Source organism: Artemia sp. Qi Xiang Cuo, chromosome 8 (genome assembly GCF_049724085.1).
Source record: "Artemia sp. Qi Xiang Cuo chromosome 8, ASM4972408v1, whole genome shotgun sequence".
NCBI classification, from domain to species: Eukaryota; Metazoa; Arthropoda; class Branchiopoda; order Anostraca; family Artemiidae; genus Artemia; species Artemia sp. Qi Xiang Cuo.
This window is the reverse complement of record NC_142801.1, coordinates 5,983,023-6,007,514: the sequence shown is the minus strand read 5'-3', so window position 1 is coordinate 6,007,514 and position 24,492 is coordinate 5,983,023. Positions and strand designations below refer to the sequence as shown.

General features: G+C 35.5%; 1 protein-coding gene across 1 annotated transcript in view; it reads right to left on the bottom strand.

Annotated features, from left to right (window-relative positions):
- LOC148949096 (cytoplasmic dynein 2 heavy chain 1-like) overlaps positions 1-24,492 on the bottom strand; it is a 177,335-nt gene that overhangs the window by 105,255 nt on the left and 47,588 nt on the right. The window contains exons 5-6 of the mRNA XM_089092623.1: positions 17,498-17,705; positions 12,794-12,894 (exon numbers count right to left, since the gene is read on the bottom strand). Of these exons, the coding sequence (XP_088948749.1) occupies positions 12,794-12,894; positions 17,498-17,705 (309 nt within the window). The remainder of the gene's footprint in view (positions 1-12,793; positions 12,895-17,497; positions 17,706-24,492) is intronic.

The following is a 24,492-nucleotide window of genomic DNA, read 5'->3' as shown; positions in this document are numbered from 1 at the left end:
ATAATAAATCGCATAAATTTTTATTAAGTTCCATATCCGTAATATGATCCAATTTAAATTTGTTTAAAAATTGCGATTTAGTCAAAGGATATTCGTTATTTGAAGTTTTAATACCGTTAACTAGGTTTCTTTTAGAATTTTCCCATGTATTTAAATCATTTTCCGTTAAAAACTCGATTTGGACTAAACAAGTCCCCTTTTTAATTGTAATTGTGTCATTTTCATGGTTGTTGGTTACCCAAATAAAACCTTCCCCTTTGTTATAAGATATAATCTGTTCGTCGCATAACAGATTTTCTGGTATTTCAGACGGTGTCGCAAACCATATTTCTGATTTGCTAATTGTTGGCTTGATCATTTGTGATATTTGAATTTTTTGCATCGTTTTGGGAGTGACTTTTGTTTTCCTTATAGCAAATCCGTACTATTTCTCTTCATTTTCCTTGTTTAATAGATTCATTCTGGCGCTATGCTTCGCCGTTGCGGCATCTTGTGGCGTCACGTTGGGTTTTACTATGTTTTTCCACAATTCCACTATTTTCTTAATTTCATTTGATCTGTACTGTAGCATATCTCCTATTTTTATTTTCGCAGATTCAATACCGTTATTATTTGAATTTGCTTCATTTCTGCGATATTTTTCAGGATAATTGAACAAATTTCCAATTATGCAATGCCTTTGCGAGACATGAGGTTCAAAATACTTCGACATTATACCGCTAGAAATTTTGTTTACTGTTATGTTATCTTCGTAACCTCTGTTACGATTTCTTAAGGTAGGAATTTTTTTCCCCACCTTAGCTGGGTATAAAAACTTCTCGTTGGCTATGTCTAATAGTATTTTATTAGACCTTAAAAAATTTGCCCCTATAATAGCTTCATATGGGAGATTATCGCATATAGTAAAATTTGTCATGAAGGTTCTGTTGTCTCTTTTTATGTTTAGGCAAATTGACCCTTTTGCATTTAATTTATGGCCTGTAATACTTGTTAAATTGGGATTATTAGGGTTCTTTTGTCGCCTAATGTGCAGAGGCAACGTATTAAATACGTAAGAGTTTATGATATTTACAGTAGCTCCACTGTCAACTAAGGCCGTAAAGTAAACGTTTTCTACAAAAAAATCATTAAATATAGGTAACTTGTTAATAATATCACTACAAGAAGGCACTAGTATTGTTCTGGACCTATTAAATATCCCTGGCACCCTCGGGGTCCGACTTATGTTTCTGAGGGGCCTGAAGCGTTTCCCTGAGAATTTATTTCATTTGTCGGTGTCTGTAATAGATATCCAGACGTATGAGGCTCCGTAGGCATATTTAAATGATTTACGTCTGCCAGTCTTAGCCATGTATTATTATGGTAGCGTGGATGTCTCGTGTCAGTGCCATTTGCGGGCGTTGACTGCCAGTGCTGTTGGCTTGTAAAATTTTCAGTTCTCCTCGGCAAATTTTTATGATTTTTATAGTGCAGTCTCGCCTTATATTGACCTTGTCGAGGATGTTTGTTTTCAAACCTGTCCTTCAAGTGAATGTGGGTAACAGTGTTAGATAACTTGGTTTTGTGTTCAGTTTAGGTGATTGGGTGTCTGAAGCAGACCTTACTCAATTACCGAGCACGAACAGTACTTATATAATTTAGTCCGAATACATGTTTACCGTAATTTTGCGTATTACCGACAGCATTTCTTGGTATGGGATTGGTGACGTAGAGGCACTTTCTTGCTATGTGGCCAACACGATTGCAGTTATAGCACCTTATTATTGTAGGGTTAATGGGCTGAAAACGTACTGTTTTCTGCCTAGCGGATTCTGGCGTTTTGTTTATTTTTGCTACTGGGGAGTTATCTCGTGAAAAGAAATTGGGGGATGTCTGATCGCCCTTGAAGATTTGGTTCGCGTTTGAGTCGCCTAGGCTGTTTATTTTTTTATTACTATGATTAGCAACCATTTTATCAACTTCAATGAGTCGTTCTACCTCTTGGACTGCTAGATCCAATGTCTAAATATTCTTGGATATTACTACTCTATATAGTTTTGGGGGTAGCCCTTGCAAAAAGGTATTTAGTATGACTTTTTCATACAGTTGCCCCGAACCACTTCCTTATTTTGATTCTAAAGAAATGCGTATATTATCAAGATATTCCATTATATTTTGTTAAAAATCAAAGTTCACTACTCCATGTTTTAATTTATTTATTGAACTGGTTTCTATAAATCTCTCTTTGAATGCTTTTAATAAGTCATCAACCGTATTTATTGGCAAGTTGGCGTTATTTCCTATGGTATGCTCGACCTGTTTTAGAAAGGTTAAGGCCTGGCCTCTTAATCGTAGAAGGAGCATGTCTTTTAACGCTCCAACGTCTGTTTTTGTTAATTGTACAAACTGGGTCAATTGGATATTAAATTCGTCAATATCTGATTGACCATTGTATTCCGGGTTAGATTTCGCAATTTCTATATTTTTTGAGAATAAATTCTGCAATAATATTAATTATTTTATATCGTCAATTTTTTCTTTTTTTTTTTTTTTTGCGGTTTTATAAAATTATATTAAAATTTAATTAAACAATTTTTGGGTAGGCTATTATATACTATGAGATATAATGGGTTTACTATCGTATCCTAGCGGTTATAGGCCTAATCAATTTTCTTATATGTCTGTATCTTTCCGAAAATTAAATTTGAATTACAAAGTTTAAATAGCCTAACTAGTTCGCAGTTTTCCTCCAATTTCCGACACGCGCCATTTGTACCATTGAAGGTTTGTTTGTAGTGATTGAAAAGGTTTTCTCGTGAGGATTGAGACTTCCCCGAGAGCGCCACTTATAGCGCTGGAGATTGTGTCAACTAGGCTAGCACCTCTATCAATTAATGAGAGACAATTGAACATGTAGACACACGAATGTGTCTTCTTCTTTCTTGAGCCATCTGGAGATCAGATTCCTTTGGGAGCATTTACCTTGGAGACTGGCGAACTAGTTACCCATTATCGGACTAGACTCAGACATATAAGAGAAACGAACACTTATAAAAAGACAATAGATTTATTAGACTTACATGCTTAGTTGTACAGCAATGGGTCACTTCAAAGACAATAAATGGTTGCGGTACGAACTCTTTTAGATCTAACTTAACATTCAAATTAAAAACACATTTACCCCACTCCCAAACGCAGTTCTTTCGTCCTGCGCTTTAGGGACTGCCTGCCATTGGCTCACGTGCCCCCAAGGACGCGAACCCTCGTCCGATAATACGTCTTAAATAGTTTTGATGATTTAGGCGTTCACACGGCTCTTATCGTTTAAACTTCCTTAAAAATATTGTGCGTAGCACTTTTCTTATTGCTCACTGTCTTGGCGAAATCAAAAGACTGCAGTTTCTTTTCTTTTCTGATTAAGGACTTTTTCATTTTTGAAACTAGATTTAGCTTGATTATAGGAGTCAGAATTAAAGAAGGAACTTTATTTTGGTATTTCAAATATATCGTGTTTTACTATATCGTGTTATCGTGTTTTATATATAAATTGTGACAGTTTTAATAACACTAGAAAGTAGCACAATAGCACTTCAATTACACTTAAAAATAAAAAAATCTTAATACCTGGAAAACTTGTTGTTCTCCAAGACCAAAAATTAATGATGCAATATAATTTAGAAACAGTATTTGTTTTTCATAGTAAATAAATTTATTATGGAAAGATAGTGTGATCTGACGAAAACTGTCAGAGGACATGTTTTTTAATTTAGAATGATATGGCTTCTAACCATATTATGTAGCCTAAACAGGAACCGGAAGCAATGTTGGTCGTAATTGTAATATATTGTACAAACTGCCGTTTGGTCAATTGATCCTTCCCCTCATCATTCCCAGAAAGCTGGAAATTATCATCATAAGATATTCCAAACAAACCTCCTTATGACATCCTGCATGAACCTCGTGTGTTTTGATTTAGTTCAATATTCCTTCCAGCCTTTTTTAAAAGCTTCACCTGACTCTCCTTGGCTTCTTTGGCCTTCGACGGTCAAACAAGCTCCCCTTTCCCGATTACATATACTATATAAAAACCACAGTAGATATATCTCTGCTGTGATGTAAACAATGGTTGAATTTCATAGCCTACAGCCCTTGTCTTGATGGCTGTGGGAAGTTGACATACCAGGACACATAGTTATTAGACTTTTCAACTATGTTGAACAAACTGGCAACCACAAAATTTGATTGGGCGTCTTTGGGAAATAAAGGAGTGTAGGAGGGGGGGGGCTTGTTGCCCTCAAATTGATTTAGACGCTTAAAAAGAATACTAGAACTTTCCATCTCCGATCAAATAAGCTCCTTCTGAAGTTTCTACAACTTTTTTTTACATGAAGTGCCTTTTCAGAAAAAAAAAACAACAAATAAAATAATACATTGAGCCCAATTTGTCCTTTACTTATGCAGCGCTATCAAGCTGCCTATGAAAGAGCGTAGGGTTTACAAGGAAACAGTCACCCTCATATACATAATTATTTCTGTTCATTTTCATCTTTTGTTGGTACTTGTATGATAAAACCTCTACCGCTCAAGTTATTAATTCATCAACTCATTATAGAACCGGTGTTTATCGTTGGTTTCTTTCAGCTTGGCGTGTGACAAGACGTAGACAAGTGACAGAAGATATGGAAAATATATAATTTGGGCTATATATTTGTATATTAGGGGTGCGGGGGAAAAGTATTTGGACAGTGTGAATTTAGAAAGCAATTCTTACTACATAATATGCAGAATAATTGTACCTAACACATTAGGCATGTAGACCTGCTATACTTTACCCTCTCCTCCCTAATGTGTAAACATATAGCCCACGTTTGTTTCTAAAGTATTTTATTTTTATCTTACTTTAGTGTATTATATTAGGATTGAGCGTCAGAAAAACATATTAGAAGAATATTAGGTAGTGAGTATATCATACAAGTACCCTTTTATTAATTAAAAAAAAAAAAAACTAAGTTTCTCTGATGGGAGTAAAGAGCGAAGATGACACTTAAAACGAACAAAGTTATTGCTTCGTAGTTTATGAGACATATATCTACAACCAGGGTTCAAATCAACTGACTTGTAATATTTCCCTAGATTTATAGAATTCTAAAAAACTAGTGCTTTACTAAAAACTGTGGTCTTGAAGAAATCAATATTGTATACTAATATTTAATGATTTCATTTGAAACAAAGGAATTCTTACTTTATAATATGCAGCATGTTTTTATCAATAAGATTATCATGTTTCTTTTTATTATCATCCACTTTTTAAGTCCATTGAAAAACAGCTTTGTCCTTTTGTATAGTGTTTTAGCTTAAATACAATGTACAGTATTGTATTGTAAAATGCTGAACTTTAATTTCATTAAATAATAAATATTTAATGAATTTTTATTAGTTTTTTCCAGTAATCTTAATGATTATAGTGGTTGATTATTTATTCGTTGGAGAGTATTTAAAAAAATAAAGCACACTGTTCAAAATATGAATTGTTCTTAATAAAACATCAATGACGCAATGTGTCTTAGAACTTTATGGCTTGGGGAGGGGCAATGGGACAACAGCCAGTATCTTCTTTTTAGAACTTCTAGCTTGTTTCAAGTTTGACTTGAATTTTCAATTTAATTTTTGCTTGTTTTTAAAATGTTTGTTTAGATATATCAGTATCTTTTATATTTGTGTCACATATTCTAATTTATTTAGAGTTCTGTTTATAATTTATTTTAAATTCTGTTTATTATTGTTGAAGAGTAAATTTATGGTTATTTTAAGTTTAAATTATAATAGGACTTTATTTATTCTGGTCTTAAGCTTAATGTGGCTCTTTATTTTTTTGAAAACTTTCCTTTGCGGAATGTTTTTTTTTAATTAATCAATAAAAAGGAAAGGTTTTATATATTATATGGGAAAGAGGATGGCATAAGGGTGTTAAATAATCCTGAAAAAATGGATAAAACAAATTCTGAAATGAAAAATAAGAAAAAATATCTACAAAATCAATAAAAGAAAGGGTCCAAAATAGTATGGGGAAAAGAGAATGACATTGGGGTGTACGGATATTCCTGAACATCTGAGCAAATCAAAGTTTGAAGTGGGAACATGAAAAAACTAGGGTCAAAATCAATAAGATGACGGCTATTTAAATATTATGGAAAAAAAACAAATTAAATCGTATTCATGTTCCTGAAAATCTGAGCAATCAAAATATAGAGTAGAAAGTAGGAAAATTAGAACTTTTGGTATGAAAATGGTTTTCGGAAGCTGTCTTTAGGGATTACAGACTCACAATATCTCCAAAGTCTCCCTGAGAAGAATTTTTAATGCATCAGAAGTATGTTCAACACAGGAACTGTGTCTGCATGGTTTATTCCTGTTGAATTAATGATTCTAGTCAACATACAAGTTTGATCACAGGCAAAATCAATAGTGTTTTCAAGTAATTAATTAAAAAAAAATTTCCACAAAATAAGTTTTTCAAAGAAAAGTAAAGAACTCCATTAAACAAAAAATGAGCAAAAATAAAATCAAATGATTTACCAAGCGTGAAACTCGCACAAATCAGCATCGGTAAATAAAAGAAACCCAAAACAAACAGAAATTACAATAAATAACCGGGTCAAACTCAAAACGAGCAGAAATTAACATAAGTTGGGCGCAAAACCCCTATGCCTTCCCAAGGCCAGAACAAAATTTGCACTTTACTGAAAAAATATAAATGTTTTTACTTTTATAACTTTAAAAATTCAAATAATATTAACATTTTATTTACTAAATATCAGTATATGTATATTAAAATGACAATGCTCATTCTGTCATTCATTTGTATTTTTTTCAGTAAAGTGCAAATTTTTTCTGGCCTTGGGAAGGCATAAGGGTTTTGCGCCCAACTTATGTTAATTTCTGCTCGTTTTGAGTTTGACTCGGTTATTTATTGTAATTTCTGTTCGTTTTGGGTATAATGTAAGGTGTGTTAGGGTGGTTGGCAGACTCTAAGACCGAATTTCCAAGACTTTCAACTACGTTAAACAAAATGGTTATCTCAAAATATTGATTGGATGTGTTTGGGGGAATGGTGGGCGTCAGAGGGGCGGTAGTCGCTCTCCAATCACTTTCAACTATTAAAATCGACCTAGTCCTTTCAATTTCCAATCAAATGAGCCCTTTTGAAGTTTCCACGACAAAACTTTCAATAAAATCCTATATGCCCCCAGGGAATAACTTAAAACCCTTGCCCAGATTTTTGGAGGGGGGGGGGAGTATCAGTCTTAAAGACCTAATTTCAAGAACTTTCTACTAAGTTGAAAAAAATGGTTGTCTGAAAATTTTGATTTGATGTGTTTGGAGGAATGGTGGGCGTAAGAGGGGGGTTAATTACTCTCCACTCACGTTCGACTATTACAAAGGGCACTAGCCCTCTCAATTTCCAATTTAAAGAGCCCCCCTTTTGAAGTTTTACGACAGCTCTATCTATAAAAACCTTATATGGCCCCAGGGCAGAACTTACAACCTTCGCCCTTGGGGCTCTGGGGGGGGGGGGGTATTTTTAAATACATAATTTCCAGAACTTTCAACTACATTGAACAAAATGGCTATCCCTAAACTTTGACTGAATGTTTTTGGGGAAATGGTAGGCGTAAGAGGGGGGTTAATTACCCTCCACTCACTTTCAACTATTAAAAACGGCAATTTCAATTTCCAATCAAATGAGCCCTTTTTGAAATTTCTGTAGCAACTTTCTATATAATCTTTATATGCCCCCATGGCATAACTTACAACCCTTGTACTGAGATCTCTGAGGGGGCTATCATCCTAAAAGACCTAATTTCAAGAACTTTCAGCTACGTTGAACAAAATGGATATCTCAAAATTTTGATTGGATGTGTTTGTGAAAACAGTGGGCGTTAGAGGGGCGTTAGTCACTCTCCAATCACTTTCAAGTATTAAAAAAGGCACTAGACCTTTCAATTTTCAATTGAATGAGTACTTTTGAAGTTTCTACGCTTTCAATAAAAACCTTATATGCCCCCAGGGCATAACTTACAACCCTTGCCCTGAGGGCGGTGGGGGGGGGGGAGAGGGGTTGTCAAGCTTAAAGACCTAATTTCCAAAACTTTCAACTACGTTGAATAAAATGGTTATCTAAAATATTGATTGGATGTGTTTGGGGAAAAAATTAGCGTGAGAGGGGGGTTAGTTTCCCTCAAATCACTTTCGACTATTAAAAACGGCACTAGCCCTTCAAATTTCAAATCGAATGAGCCCTTTTTCAAGTTTCTTCGACAAAGATTTCAATAAAAAACCTTATTTAACCCCAGGGCATAACTTAAAACCCTTGCCCTGAAGACTGTGGGGGTAGTGCCCTGCTCAAAGGTATAATTTCCTGAACTTTGAACTGCGTGGAACAAAATGGATATCTCAAAATTTTGATTGGATGTGTTTGGGGAAATGGGGAGCTTGGAAGGGGCGTTAGTTGCTTTCCAATCACTTTCAACAATTAAAAAGAGCACTAGCCATTTCAATTTTCAATCGAATGAGCCCTTTTTGAAGTTTCTACAACAATGGGTTATATAAAAATCCTATAAGCCCCTAGGCATAATTTACAACCCTTGCCCTGAGGGGCGGGGGGGGGGAGTTTCATCCTCAAAGACCTAATTTCCAGAACGCAAAACTACGTTGAATAAAATGGCTATCTCAAAGTTTTGATTAGATGTGTTTGGGGAAAAGGTGGGAGTGAGAGGCGGGTTAGCTACCCTTTATTCTCTTTTTACTATTAAAAAGGACACGTACACTCTAAGTTTTAAATCGAATTATTCTTTTTTAAAGTTTCTATGGCAGCACCTTCTATAAAAAACCTTACATGGCCACAAGGCATAACTTTGCAGCCCTCGTCATGAGGGCTGTGGGGGACTGTCCTGCACAAAAACATAGTTTCTATCTTGAAATCAACTATGCCGAACAAAAAAGCTATCTCGAAAATTTTGATTGGATGTGTTTCGGGAAATGGTGTGCGAAGAAGGGGTGTTAGTTGGCTTCCATTCGCTTTCGACTAATAAAAAAGGCACAAGCCACTCCAATTTCCCATTGAATGAACCATTTTTGAAGTTTCTACGACAACTTCTTCGATACAAAGTGTCTTGCTCTAAAGGAAGAAATTAATAATCAATACATTGTGCCAACATCGCTCTTATATGCCCCAATGGCATAACTTAAAACAAATACCCTGAGGGTTGTGGGGGAGTGTCCTCCTCTTTACTTAGTCCTCGTTTCTTGTCTCGTTCTCGAGTGTCCCCGTTCTTTACTTAGGCAGCATGATCACGCTGCCTATGATTTATACAACAACTTTCTATATAAACCTTATATGCCCCCAGGGCATAACTTACAACCCTTGCACTGAGGTCTCTGAGGGGATTATCATCCTCAAAGACCTAATTTCCAGAACGTTCAACTACGTTGAACAAAATGGATATCTCCAAATTTTGATTGGACGTGTTTTGGAAAATGGTGGGCGTGAGAGGGCCATTAGTTGCTATCCGATCACGTTCAACTATTAAAAAAGACACTAACCCTTTCAATTTCCGATTGAATGAACCCTTTTTAAGTTTCTACGACAACACTTTCAATAAAAACTCAATATGCCTCCAGGGCATAACTTACAACCCATGCACTAAGGGCCCAGAGGGGGGTTATCATCCTAAAAGACCTAATTACCAGAACTTGCAAATACGTTGAACAAAATGGATATCTCAAAATTTTGATTGGATGTGTTTGGGAAAATGGTTGGCGTGAGAGGGGCGTTAGTCGCTATCCAATCACTTTCAACTATTAAAAAAGGCACTAGCCCTTTCAATTTCCAATTGAATGAGCCCTTCTGAAGTTTCTACGACAACTCTTTCAATAAAAACTTTATATACCCCCCAGGGCATAACTTACAACCCTTGCCCTGAAGGCTTCGGGGGAAGGGGTTTTCATCCTTAAAGACCTAATTTCCAAAACTTCCAACTACGTTGAATAAAATGGCTATCTAAAAATTTTGATTGGATTTGATTGGGGAAAAGGTAGGCTTAAGAGGTGGGTTAGTTGCCCTCCAATCACTTTTGACTGTTAAAATGGGCACCAGCCGTTTGAATTTCCAGTCGAATGAGCCCCTTTTCAAGTTTTTATGACAAAGCTTTCAATAAAACCTTATATGCCCCCAGGGCATAACTTATAACCGTTGCCCTGAGGGTTGTGGGGGAGTGTCGTATCAAAAACATATTTTCAATTTGGAAATCATTTACGCTGAACAAACTGGCTATCTCAAAATGTTTATTTGATGTGTTTTGGGGAATGATGGACGTTGGGGGGGGGGGGGGAGGGGGGCTAGTTACCCTCTAATCACTTTCGACTATTAAGAAGGGCACTAGCCCTTAGAATTTTCAATCGAATGAACCTGTTTTGAAGTTTCTACGACAACGTTTTCTATAAAAATCTTATATGCCCCCAGGGCATAACTTAAAACCCTTGCCCTGAGGGCTGTAGGAGAGTATCCTCCTCAAAAAAATAATTTCTCTGTGGAAAACAGCTACGCTGAACAAAATGGCTATCTCAAAATTTTGATTGGATGTGTTTGGGGGAATGATGGACGTAGGGGGGGGGGGGTTAGTTGCCCTCCAATCACTTTCGACTATTAAAAAGGGCGCTTGCCCTTTGAATTTCCAATCGAATGAGCCCTTTTTGAAGTTTCTACGACAAAGCTTTCTGTAAAAAAACCTTATATGCCCCCAGGGTATAACTTAAAACCCTTGCCCTGAGGGCTGTGGAGAGTGTCCTCCTCAAAAACTTATTTTCTATCTGAAAATCAGCTACACTGAACAAAATGGCTATCTCAAAATTTTGATTGGATGTGTTTGGGGGAATGATGGGCGTGGGGGGGCCTAGTTACCTTCTAATCACTTTCGACTATTAAAAAAAGCACTAGAACTCTCGATTTCTAATCGAATAAGCCCCTTTTGAAGTTTCTACGATGAACCCTTCCGTATGAAGTGCCCTGCTCTAAAGGAAAAAACATAAATTATACATTGTGCCAACATCGTTCTTATATGCCCTCAGGGCATAACTTAAAACCCTTGCCCCGAGGGGTTGTGGGGGAGTGTCCTTCTCAAAAACATATTTTCTATTTGGAAATCAACTACGCTGACCAAAATGGCAATCTCAAGTTTGTGATGGGATGTGTTTAGGGGAATGTTGGGTGGGGGGGCTAGTTGCCCTCCAATTACTTTTGACTATTAAAAAGGATACTAGCCACTCAAATTTCCAATCGAATGAGCCCTATTCGAAGTTTCTACGACAACCCCTTCGATACGAAATGCCTGGGTATGGAGAAAAAAGAAAAATAAATAATACACTGTGGCCACATTGTTTTTTACTTATGCAGCGCTATTGCGCTGCCTATATTATTTTCCATCAATTGTCCGGATATTTTGTATGATCCCATAAACTTCCAAATTTTTTCGTTATTATGAGCCACAGCCCGATCTGTATACCCGTAGGAATATTTACATAATCTGAATTTTTAGTTAATATCATCAATTATTCTTATTTCATTCCCTTAATATGTGGGGGGGGTAAATAAACAGATATTTCTTTAAAAAGGAGTATTTAGCGATTTGAGGCAGCAATCAACCCTTCACAAGAATTTTCCACCTAAAAGTTATTTCCTAGCATCCGTCATTTTTGGAATTCATAAGCATAAAATGCTAGTTTCCCCCTCTTTTTACCATAAATACAAAAAAATTGAAAATGCGAAAAAACATGCTAGTGAACACAGGACATTTGAAAGAGTGCTTAGTATTTTTGGCTAAAAAGTGGAATTTTAAAATTTAATCCAGCATTGCATATAAACGGAATAAAAATAAAAGTTTTTTTAAAGTATGCCCGTTAAAATTAATTTAATGTGAGTCACAGTAGAAAACTCAAGAGTAAATTATCTCAACCGAGAACATGAAAATGTAACTGGGTGGATTTTCGCCCTTGTTTTTGGAAAAAATGATAGCTTTATTTCTAGCTTCTAGGGTTAAATATAGATTAAAGGTATCCTCAACTTCGTAAAATTGTATAAATCTTAAAGAAATGGAAAAAAACGTGGTATTAAAGAAAAGATTGATAAGCATTTTTCATTGAAAAGTGGAAATTCTAAGATTCGCTTATTTCTTCTCAGTTCATTTGCCCAATGCTGTTTAAAATATCTTTTACCTTTCAAAGGTCTTCGTCACAAAGATATTCTTGTTTCCTAAGAACCTATTATATAGGAAAAGCCTTAAAAAGCTCTATTGGAAACAGGGGAGTAGAAAAAAAGAATAAAAAAAATTAGAAATACTATTAGATCACAACGAAAATAATTATCGTTCAGGCTTGGCTACGACAGGGTTCTACTAATTCAGGTAATAAGGAAGCAATTGATTAAAACACCTAATATAAACATTAATTTCTTGGTTAGGAGAAAGGTAAAACACTGAAGCAGTTGGATGCAGTGAGGAGCATTATATACCCTTTTACTAATAAAATTAGCTATAAATTTTACTAATCAAGTTACAAGGTCATTAACTTTTCAAGGATAAAAATATATCTAATCTTCCCAGGAGGAAGTTGGGATTGGGTTATGTATCAAATAACAAATGGCATTGTGACAGACAACGAATGACCGACAAATGACAGATGAAAAAATGACAAAGAGCCTCTTAAGCAAGAAAATTAACAGTCACAATGCTATATTAGTAATGTTCAACAATCTACTTACTATTGTGTATAACGGTATGAATAGTTTCACTAAGTGCGCTAGTAAACTTCTGGTCTTCTAAAAAAATTTCCACAAGTTTCTGCCAGACAAGGTCATCTTCACTAAAAAAAAAGTTTTCATTAAAAAAAAGTTGCAGTCAGCAGAAAGAAAGTAGTGCTATATGGACAGAAAACCTATGCTTCTTATATTTTGATTTGTGAGTGAGTGTTCCTCCGGGGTCAATAAGAAATGAAATTGCCACTGTCCTCTCTTTGATTAACTAGCTCCCTTTTAGTAAGATGAGACTTTTCGTATTTTCCAGGCCAAAACATTCAATCCTTACTCCCAGGCTCTAGGGAGTTATGTTAACCCCAGAGGCATTGTTATATGATCTTTGGATTATTCTGCACAAAATGGCTATCACAAAATTTTTATCTGTTGTATTTGGGGAGAAGAGGGCCTTAGAGGGGGGGGGGGGTACTTGTCCTCCGATCACTTTTGACCCTTAAAAAGGGAACTAGTACATTCAATTTTAAATCAGGTGAGCCCCCTCCAAAGTTTATACGAACAACCCCCCCCCCCTTCCATAAGATCTTAATATGACCCCTGGATATAACTTACAACACCTTATCTAGGATATGAGGGTTGTGTCGACCCTTTGGACTATTTTGAGCAAAATAGCTATCTCAAAATTTTAGTTGAATACATTTGAGGAAAAGAGGGCGTGGAGACTGCCAGTTTCCCTTCGATCACTTTTAAAAAGGGCACTGGAACTATCGGTTTCCAATCGAATGAGCCTCCTCCAAAGCCTATACGACCACCTCTTCCATATAAAGTACCTCTGGGAAAAACTCCCACAACCACTGAAGTCTTATGGCCTGTAATATAGGCAATACTAGAGCGTTGCCACTAATTTCTGTTCGTTTTTTTTTTCTTAATAGATGTTGATTTGTGCTAGTTGTATACTAGAGAATTATTTGACTTTATTTCTGCTCATTATCGGTTTAACATAGCTCTACTTTTCTTTGAAAACCTTCCTTGGTGGAAAACGTAAAAAAAAATTCTTCATTTTTAAGCGACACAGTCTTTTTAAACGGTAAAGAAAATAACATTTTAAATCTTTTCATTTTTTCCTATAAGAATTCATATTTTGGCTTACTATTTATATGCTGGAAAAAATTTCAATAGTTTTCCACAATATACGCCCTTTTGAAAATCTGGAAACACACAGTATCCCTTGATCGAGTTTTACACCTACTCAAGTTTCCTTCAAAAACAAAACTTGATGCCCTTTTTACAACATTGTATCTATGCTATTTTTACTTATACGTTTTTATTTGGTTTTCTTGTTAGAGAAGAAATTATAATAGAAGTGACCCCAAAAGTTTCAACGTATTTCTGTAGACAGTTCCTGTGACATTGCTGATACTTTCCTTCAACGGGCTATATGTAGAGAGTGGGTTTTGGTTTAGTTTAACACTGTTTTAACATTCCCTGGAATATTTGTCTTAACACTCTTAGCTTATGTGGCAATATAAGTGGTAGCATAAGTAATAATAGCAGCAGAAGTAGCAGTAGTAGTAGTCGTTTTAGTAGTAGTAAATTTAATAGCACTAGCATTTAATTATTGCATTTTCTTTAGTTCAACATCTCTTACAACAAGCCTTGTAACTTTCAACTTCACACTCCAAATATCTCTAAGATATTGTTAATGAGCCCTTTTGACAACCTGCAAGTACAAATTTTATTTCCCTTCATAGCATTAGTCTTAGTTGCAACAGTAGTCGCAGTAATAGTAGTAGGAGTATTACTTGTAGTTGCAGACATAAGATTAGTAGTAGTACCAGTAGTAGTAGTAGTAGTAGTAGTAGCTGTAGTAAAGTAGCTGATTTTGGTTAATTAAAAATCCCCTTCATTAGACCCTGGTGGCTCCCACTTAATAACATAGGTTGTCGTTTTAATATTAGCTATATTCCCTTTTGATAGCTAGAATAGACATAGTGTTTTTGAATTTAGTTTGACCTTACCCTAAGCCAAGACTCTTGCCTTAATCACAATATCAGTAGTAAGTGGAGTAGCAATAGTAGTAGTAGGTGTGATTGTAGTGTTAGTGGAAGCATAAAAATACTGCCTTTTGGTTAAATAATCTTCCCCTTCAGCGTTCCCAGAAATTTCCAACTTAATACCCTAGGTAATTCTTGAAATTAACTCCCTTTTGACAATCTACATTTATTTAGAGCATTTTGACTTAGTTCAACATTTTTCTCAACATTCTCTGAAATATTCACTTTCATACCCTTAACCATAGTAGTACTAGTATCATATTTATTTTAGTTGTTGTGTTTTATTATTAGTAGTAGTAACAGTGGTAACAGTACTTTCCTATTCCTTACCTTCCTGTTTTTTTCATTGTTTTTCTCTATTTTCATTTTTCATTTGTTTTTCTCTATTGTTTTTCTCATTGTTTTTCTCCATAAATCTAGAGACAACAATAATTCCTGCATATATAGATTTTGTAATTAAATTTAGAGACTTGCCTTGTTAGAGAATGGGAATTTATTGGATAATAATGAATTAAATTTCAAAATTCTGAAATTCAGAAAATTAAAAAAAAATCCGGGATCGTTATCCCCTATTTAGGTCCAATTGAGGTTGGAAGTGGAGACGTGTTTTAAGCAATTAAAACAAGCTATTTTCTTAGGAAATAAATTAAAAAAGACTTTGTTTGACAAACTAAATCCTACGATGTTAAGAGTTCCAAGAACCTTAAAAAGATAAAATGTCAAGATATAAAAAGCATTTTGCTATCAAACAGTTCGTAGTAACGAACTGTAAGTGAGGAGCTACCCGGCTCAATAGTAACCGAAACTCTAAAAAACGGAATTTGACACCAACAGATACATCAAAAGGATTGACTTTTTATGTTGATTTTAAATGTATAAGGTTTCATTAGGTTTGATCTTACCCATCAAAGGTTTCGAGCCTGAGAAAATTTTTCTGATTTTCGAAAAAAGGGGGAAACGGCCCATAAAAGTCAAGTGATTTCAATTAAAATCACACCATCAGATTCAGTGCATCACAGCTCCCTACTGATAAGGTTTCAAGCTCATATCTGCAAAAAAGTGGAATTTTGTATTTTTTGCCAGAAGAAAGATCACGGATACGTGTTTATTTTATTTTTTCCCAGGAGTAATCGTATCATCCCAGTGGTCTTAGAATATCCAGAGAGGGTTCAGTTGAGCGAAAACTAAAAGTTCTAGTGCCCTTTTAAAGTGACTAAAAAGTTGGAGGGCAACTAGGCTCCCTCCTCCACCCCTTTTTTCCCAAAATCGTCCAATAAAAATTTTGAGGTAGCCAGTTTGTTCATCATAGTTGAAAGGTCCAATAACCATGCCTTTGGGCACAACATGACCCCCCCCCCTACCGCTTCAGGGGTTACAAGTTTGACTCTGTCTCACAACTTTATTTTTTAAATCAATTAAAAAAATTAGCGTAAATAGCGAGGGGTTGAGGAGGGGACAGCCCCTTTCATATACGGAATAATTTCTATTCATTTTAAGTTTTAATATCGCTCCTTAATTTCAGTTAAAAGAACTTCTTTTTTATTTAATTTCTGAACGTTCTTGAATTAATACAGGTTTTGATTTAGGTTCACCGTACATGAATAATTAATACGAAGTTTGCATATTAGTTTTACCTTTTTTAACTAATAATAACCTTATAATAACCTAAGTTTGACTTTTGTTCCATTTAATTAGGAATGACTCCTGAATCACAAAGACTGTTTAATTAGAATAATAACCTCTTTTAAGAGTTAAAAAAAACTTTATCGTAAGAGTGAGCTATTTAGGAGAAGCAATCCCCCTTATATACATAAAATTTTCTGTTAATGTCAAGTTTTAACGTTGTTTCTTACTTTCAGTTAAGAAAACTTGTTTTTTATTTATTTAATACTTCCCAGTAACCAATACTGTATGTAAATAATGGGCAAAGTTCATAACTTCCAGCCCTTCCCCTGGGAACTGTGGGTGATTAAGTCTTCCTCAAAGACATATTTATTAAATTTTCGACTATGCTGAACAAAATGGCTATCTTAAAATTTTGATCGGATGACTTTGGGAAAAAAATGAGCGTGCGAGGGGGCCTAGTTACCCTCCACTTTTTTGATTACTTAAAAAGGACACTAGAACTTTTAATTTCCGTTCAAGTGAGCTCTCTCACGATATTACAGGGCCACTGGATTGATAAGATCACCGCGGGGGAAAAAACAAACAATTAAACACGCATGCGTGATCTTTCTTCTGGCAAAAAATAAAAAATTCCACATTTTGCAGATAGGAGCTTGAAACTTTATCGCTAGGGTTTTCTGATACGCTGAATCTGATTATGTAATTTTCATTAAGATTCTTATACTTTGAAGGTGTGTTTCCTCCTTTTTTCGAAAATAGCGCTAATCTTTTCAGGCTCGTAACTTTTGATTGGTAAAGCTGAACTTAATGAAACTTATATATTTGAGATCAGGATATAAATCTGATTCTTTTGATTTATCTACTGATATCAAAATTCCGTTTTTAGAGCTTAGGTTACTATTGAGCCGGGTTGCTCCTTACTTACAGTTCGTTACCATGAACTGTTTGATGAGCTGAAGTATTACGTTAAAACTGTTACAATATATAGCCTAAATAAGTAAATACTGGAGTAACTGTTATAAAAAAAGATAATTACTTGGTCAGTACTACACCTAGTCTGGTGATCGTCGCAGGTGAGGCTAGACTTAAATCGTCCGTCTCAAAAATAAGCTTTAAATTCGAATCAAAAGTCAGTCTATCTCCAGATGGTAGAGTTAAAATCCGGTTGTCATCGAGGATCGAATTAAAGGATTCAATCCACTCTGGATCAATGCATCCATCAAAAACTATCCATCGCATTTTGCCTGAAACAAGGTTAAAATAAGTTTGAATTAAAAAATTTATAGCAGCAACAATTTGGCACTATCTTAAAACACTGAAACATTATTTTTTTTATAACAATGTTATTTTCCTGTAAGTTTGGCCCAGCGCCGATAACAGTTGATGGGAAGTTCTTAATACTGTAAAATTAGCAATTGAGAAAAATATTGTATTGCTAAATTTGCTCCGACATTTTAAATAAATAAAATCTCTTAAAGAATATTTTTGTTTTTATTGTAAAAGAAATTCCACCACTACTACTACTACTACTAAAAAGTCGCCGCAGCATCAAGCGGCCTAAGGCCAATATAGCTACGTATGGTTCTCCTCTACCCCAATCTATTCAAGCTTCCGAGCGTTTTCCTCCGTTTTCCGAGCGCACATGCTTCGGAACCATACTTGACCTCTTTCATCACTGTAGCTTCCAATATTCTAATCTTGGTTGGCAGACTTATCTTCCTGTTCTTCAAAACTGTTTTCAACTGCGAAAAACACCATGGGCCTTGGCTATTCTCCTTTCAACATCTCCGCGCCCACTATTTTAACTAATAATATTACCTAGACAAGTGAACACTGTGTTTGAGTAAAGACAACCTTGACGACACATTCTTTACGCAGAACTTCACAAACTGATCATTTCCTACAATTTCAAAGCCCTTTTACATAGGCTATTTAAAATGTTCTGCCCATCCCTTTTTAACTCTTTCCTTATCACTAATTGCGGCCCCGTTCCTATCTTCAACTGGGACAAGTCCAGATTGACTACTCCCTTTCAATTTCTTAACATGCCAGGGCAATTTCTATACTAGTGTGTTTTCTAGTTACATCTTCGAGATCCTCGGCAGTTTTATCCAAGGTCTATATTAGACGCCTATTTAGTTCATATATCAATGTGTTTCCACTTTCTTTACATTCCTCTTATTTTCATATGATCTATCACTCAGATAATTATTGTACAAACCTAATCTCTTCTCTAATAAATATGAAACCTTTTAACTAATATTAATTTAAAAAACTTTTCCCACAAAATAAGTTTTTCAAAAAAAGGAAAGAACTCCATTAAACCGAATATATGCAGAATAAAATCAAATTATCTGCCAAACATAAAACTACCACACGTCACCATCAATAAATAAATGAAACCCAAAACGAGCACAAATTACAATAAATAACCAAGTCAAAATCAAAACATGCAGAAATTAACATGAGTAGGGATGACAGCCTCCATGCCTTCTTAAGGCTAGAACATAAAATACGCTTTACTGAAAAAAAAAATTGTTTTAATGTTTTCACCGTTTTAACTTTAATGCAATTATTAATACTTTAAGGGATTAATGTCAACATATGTATACTAAACTGACAATGCAAATACAGCTGTGTTTTCTCTTTAGTAAAGTATAAATTATGTTCTGTCCTTAAGAATTCATGGGGGTTGTCAGCCCTTCTCATGTTAATTTATGCTTGTTTTGAGTTTGACTCGGTTATTTATTGTACTATATGTCTGTTGTACGTTTCATTTATTTATGAACAGTGATTTACGGTAGTTTGACGCTTGGCATATTGTTTGAATTTATTTCTGCTCATTTTGGCGTAATCTAGTTCTTTACTTTTCTTTGAAAAACTTATTTTGTGGAAACACATTTTTAGATTATTGTCTGTTCATTTTTATTGACATAGTCTTATTTATGGAAGAATTAAAATGACAATTAATTTTTTTTATGTAAGAATCCATAGTTTGGGTTGCTATTTGTATGTTCAAGAAACTTTTCAACAATTTTTAACAACATAGACCTTTTTGAGAATCTTGACGCAAATAGTACTGCTACTATACATCCAAATTAGTTTTTTACTTCTTCTACTTGACATGAAAATTTTAAACTTAATACCATTCCAAAGGAAATTTTATCTATGCTCTTTGACAATCTGGATATACTTACTCTCTTTTGATTCAGTTAAGTTGTTAAAGAAGAAGTAGTAATAGCAGCTGTCTTTGAAGTTTCGGCTTAATACCCTCAATCATTTTTGGTATTCCTAAAATGTTTTATCCGCAATCAGCATAAACAGTGCCTTTTAGGTTAGTTTTATAGCAATATTTAGTTTTAAAGCATAATGGTTAAATTGCATAAATGTGGGGAGGGGGGGGGGTTAACGTACCCGATATCCCAAGAGATATAGCTCCTGGACCGTTCAACTCTGCAGAAAAAAGTGCTGTCTGAAAATTTTGGTTGGAAGTGTTTTGAAAATTATGGGCTTAAGAGGAGGGCTACTTGCCCTGCAATCCCTTTCAACTCTTAAAAAGGCCTATACGACATAAACCTATAATTTCCAATCAAACTAAAAGCATCTTTAAAAGTTTCAAAGATATTACTAGCTATGATAGAGCACAACTGCCTATGATATTGCTTATGTGCTCTTATAAAAACCTGCATACAGTTTCACCTTAATACTTTTAGTGTCATGAATTACAATAACGGTATAAGTAGTGTTAAAAGTATACACACAGTGTCTTCTGGCAAGTGCAAAATCCGCCACAACCTACCATGAAAGGTCTGACTAAATAATGTAAGGCGTCCTTGAGATATTACTTAGTCACTATTTTGACCATATACATAATCAAAGTTTGCTTTGATTTAGTTCAACATCCACCAATATATTCCTTGAAAACTTCACTTCAATACCCTTAGCTTGCGCAGTAGCAATAGTTGTAGTAGCAGTAGTAAAATTAGTAGCATTATGCACATAGCACCTTTGGTTTTCTTCAACATCCCCCTCAACACAAGACTAAAGTTTCAACTTAATACCATCAACCCTGAAGTATTGCTGATAAATCCTCTTGACAACTTATGTAGGCATAGTTCTTTTCGATTTAGTCCAATACAATTTTAATATTGCCCAAAATTTCCACCTTAATACCCTTGGCTTTAGTAGCAGTAGTAGTAGCACCGGTAGTAACAGCAGCAGTAGTAGCAGTAAAATTAATAGTATTAGTCTTAGCTTTAGTAGCAGTAGTAGTATTAGCAATAATTGTAGCAGTAGTGGAAGTAATAGTAGTTGCAGCAATAGCAGTAGTAGTAGTATTAGTAGTTATAGTAGTAAAAGTAGAAGCAGTAGCATTATGAGGCAAATATTGTCTTTTCTTTAGTTTAACATCCACCACAACAAATCCTGTAAGTTTCAACTTCACTCACAAAATTGTTCCTAAGATATTGCTGATATGCCCTTTTGACCACCTGAATACTGATGGCGTGTTGTGATTCAGTTCATCTTCCACCTAAAAATTCCACCATCATACCCTTAGGCATAATTGCAATAGTAGTCACAGTAGTAGTATTAAGACTATTAGTACTAGTAGTACTAGTAGTAGTATTTACAGTAGTAGCACTAGTAATTGTAGTAGCAGTATTAATAACATATTGTCTTTTGGCCAGCTGAACATCCCCTTCACCAAATCTCAGCTGTAAGTTTCAACTTTATATAATTAGACATTGCCATGACATTGCCGATATGTCATTTCGATAACCTGTATATTCATATATTTCTTAAAATTTTTATCTCAATGCTCTTAGCCTTACAAGTATATGCAAATAATAGTATTACAGTAGCAGGTACTACAAGATCTTATCCAACGGCGAACGGTTTTTTATTTTTAGGATAGAAGGAACTACACAGCTTCATTCTTACCAATATCAACCCTCCTCGGTAAGATAAAATAAACCACGTCGTAGATTTATTTAAGATTGCCAGTTTGTGACCATGCTTTATTTTTGATCTGTATTGAAACGTATGTGTCCACTTGGAGATAATCAGCTAAGGCTGAGTGAGATAATGGTATCTATGTCAGCATATTTTAACTAAATATTTAATTTATAGAGATAATTAGGTTTAGTATTTAATATGATGCATTTTAGACAGCCTGCTTTCCATAATTCTCTGTTGCACTTTCAATAATTTGGTTACTAAAGTATTATATTTTCATCATATTTTGGTATATTTCACTATGACTAACTTTACTTCTTTAGTGGGGTTGCTATAACATGTAGCCTAAATACCATAATTTCTATCATCATTTTGGAAATCTGCTTTCATTTTATTGTTTTGGCTTTATTGTCTTAACTTATGCTCCTGAACTTCCCCAGGCCGCTCGGCGTGTCCCCAGGTGGTAATAGGGGAACACCCTACTGATATGTAGGGTAACTCTACAGAAGGCACGGACCAAAAGGGGACCTTGTACCTAGGGGTCCATAGTAGAAAATGGGGCACCCTCACCCGGGGTCATAAATACAGGCGGAGGAGGAAGAGGCCCCTCAAATGTACACTCAATAGGGCACACCGGTGTGTCCACAAGTCCCTTGAATTGAAAACCTTCTCCCAGTACTGGGTTAAATCGCATTGTGATGCAGAACACCATCGCGGGAGGATCCTCTATATGAAGACAACTGCGGCAGGACCTAAGAGCCAGATCTATGGACAATGGCCTCTGCAACAGGCTGCCTTGACCCTTTCGGGGTACCTGCGAGACTGGGGACCTTGTGGTCAACTCTATTCCCACTTGAGGAGTGGTACCCCTCGAGGAAATCATAGCCTAGTAAACGACACAGCATTGCTACGGCGTTTTGATTAATGTACAATTCTTCTGGGCTTGGTATGTTTTGACGGGCGTCTTCGGGCTGAAAAATCTCTTCCTAGCTTATTTATCTACTATGTGGCTGCCTCCCCATAGTAGCATAATAATTGTAGGCATGAATATGTAATGAGTCGGAGGTAATAGGTTTGAGATTGTCTGTGCGGGATTTTGACTCTTGTTGATAGAAGAACATCGCCAAGTGCTGAAAACCATCTTGTGGCGAAGACGGATCCAGGATCACCCAAAGCCTCCATTTATGGAGGTCCCAGGGACTTCTTGCTGTCCGGTTCTAAGCTGGCTTAAGCACTTCGGTGTAGACTTGAGAAGGTATGTGATTCCCGTCTTGCACTGGTAACCGGGATCATAGCTTTTCCTGAGGCCAATATAATTTCAATGATTTAAACAACATGAAAACTGGAACTTGGAATGTTACGGCGTCAAAAAATGACCATCGTATCGGCATTTTGACTGACGATTTGAACTGGACTTACTAGGAGTTTCAGAAACTCATATCCCAGGGATAGGAAGCAAGAAATTAGGTGATACAGAATTTTTTACTCAGGCAGGAAGGATGGGGTATAGAGACAGGGAGCAGGGTTCATGATGAATAAGGAAGCTGCTAAGTCTTGTTTAGGCTGGGAAGGAATTAATAATAGAATACTAATTGCTCATTTAATGACTAGAACTTCAGGGTATCAGCTATAGTAGTATATGCCCCTTTAGAACCGACTGATGGAGATACTAGTGACTCAGATGAATTTTACTTACGATTAAAGGAGCAAATTACAGGAGCCATTCATAGTGGAGTTCCCAGGGACTTCTTACTGTCCGGTTCTAAGCCGGCTTAAGCGCTTTGGTGAATACTTGAGAAGATAAGTAATCCCCGTCCTGCACTGGTATCCGGGATCATTGCTTTTCTTGAGGCCATAATAATTTCAATGATTTAAAGAACATAAAAATTGGAAGTTGGAATGTTACGACGCTAAAAAATTACTATTTTATCGACATTTTGACTGATGAATTTAGACGATTCGAACTGGGCTTATTAGAAACCCCTGTAGAGCCGGCTGACGGAGATACTAGTGAATCAGATTCATTTTACTTACAGCTACGGGAGCAAATAGACAGGGTCCCAGGTAGAAATATGACACTTTTACTAGGAGATTTTAACGCCCAGGTCGGTAGAAATAGGGATAGATTGTATCCTAGCCAAGGTAAATTTGGTATAGGAAAAGAAAACAGTAATGGATGAAGACATGCAATTTTGTAGGTATAACAATTTAGTTATAACCAATACGGTGTTTGGTCATAAAATGGCTCATAAGTTAACATGGTATTCACGTGATGGTAAGACAGCAAATCTCATTGCTTATGTTATTGTAAACCTAAGACTGGAAGTATCAATACAAGATACTAGGGTATATAAGAGTGCTGTTATTGATGTTAAAAGTAAAGATCATCATCTAATAGTGTCAAGGGTTAATTTAAAGCTGAAATTTTGGAAGGGTAAATACCTCCCAGGAAGTTATGATGCTGGTAGACTCCAGGATGATAATATGAGAGAAACTTTCCAGGAACAGTTGAATACTATACTTCAAAGTTTAAAATTTGATAATGTGGAGGATGGGTGGAATAATTTTAGACAAATAATTTGTGAAGTTGCTGAAGGCGTCTTAGGGAAGAAAGCTAGGACTGCAGCTAAGAATATTAAGTGAAAAAGCTTAATGTTTAATAGAAAGGAGAAAGAACTTGTACAAGAACTATCTGAGTGATAGATCATATGAAAACAAAAAGAATGTAAAGAAAGTGGAGAAATCATTAAAATATGAACTAAGGAGGTCTGAAGTGGAGGCCATGGATAAAATTGCCGAGGATCTGGAAGATGCAGCTAGACGGCAAAATAGTAAAATATTATACTGGCATGTTGATAAATTGAGAGGGAATTGTCAATCCGAACCTTTTCCCAGTTAAAGATAGGAATGGGGCCGAAATTAGCGATAAGAAAAAAATTAAAGAGAGATGGGCAGAACATTTTGAGAATTTGATAAACCGAGATAGAGTTGCAGAATAAGATATAGAGAAAAATTAAAATGTTTTGATACCTTGGATGTGAAGGAAGATTTGTTTTGGGAAGAAAAATTAGCGAC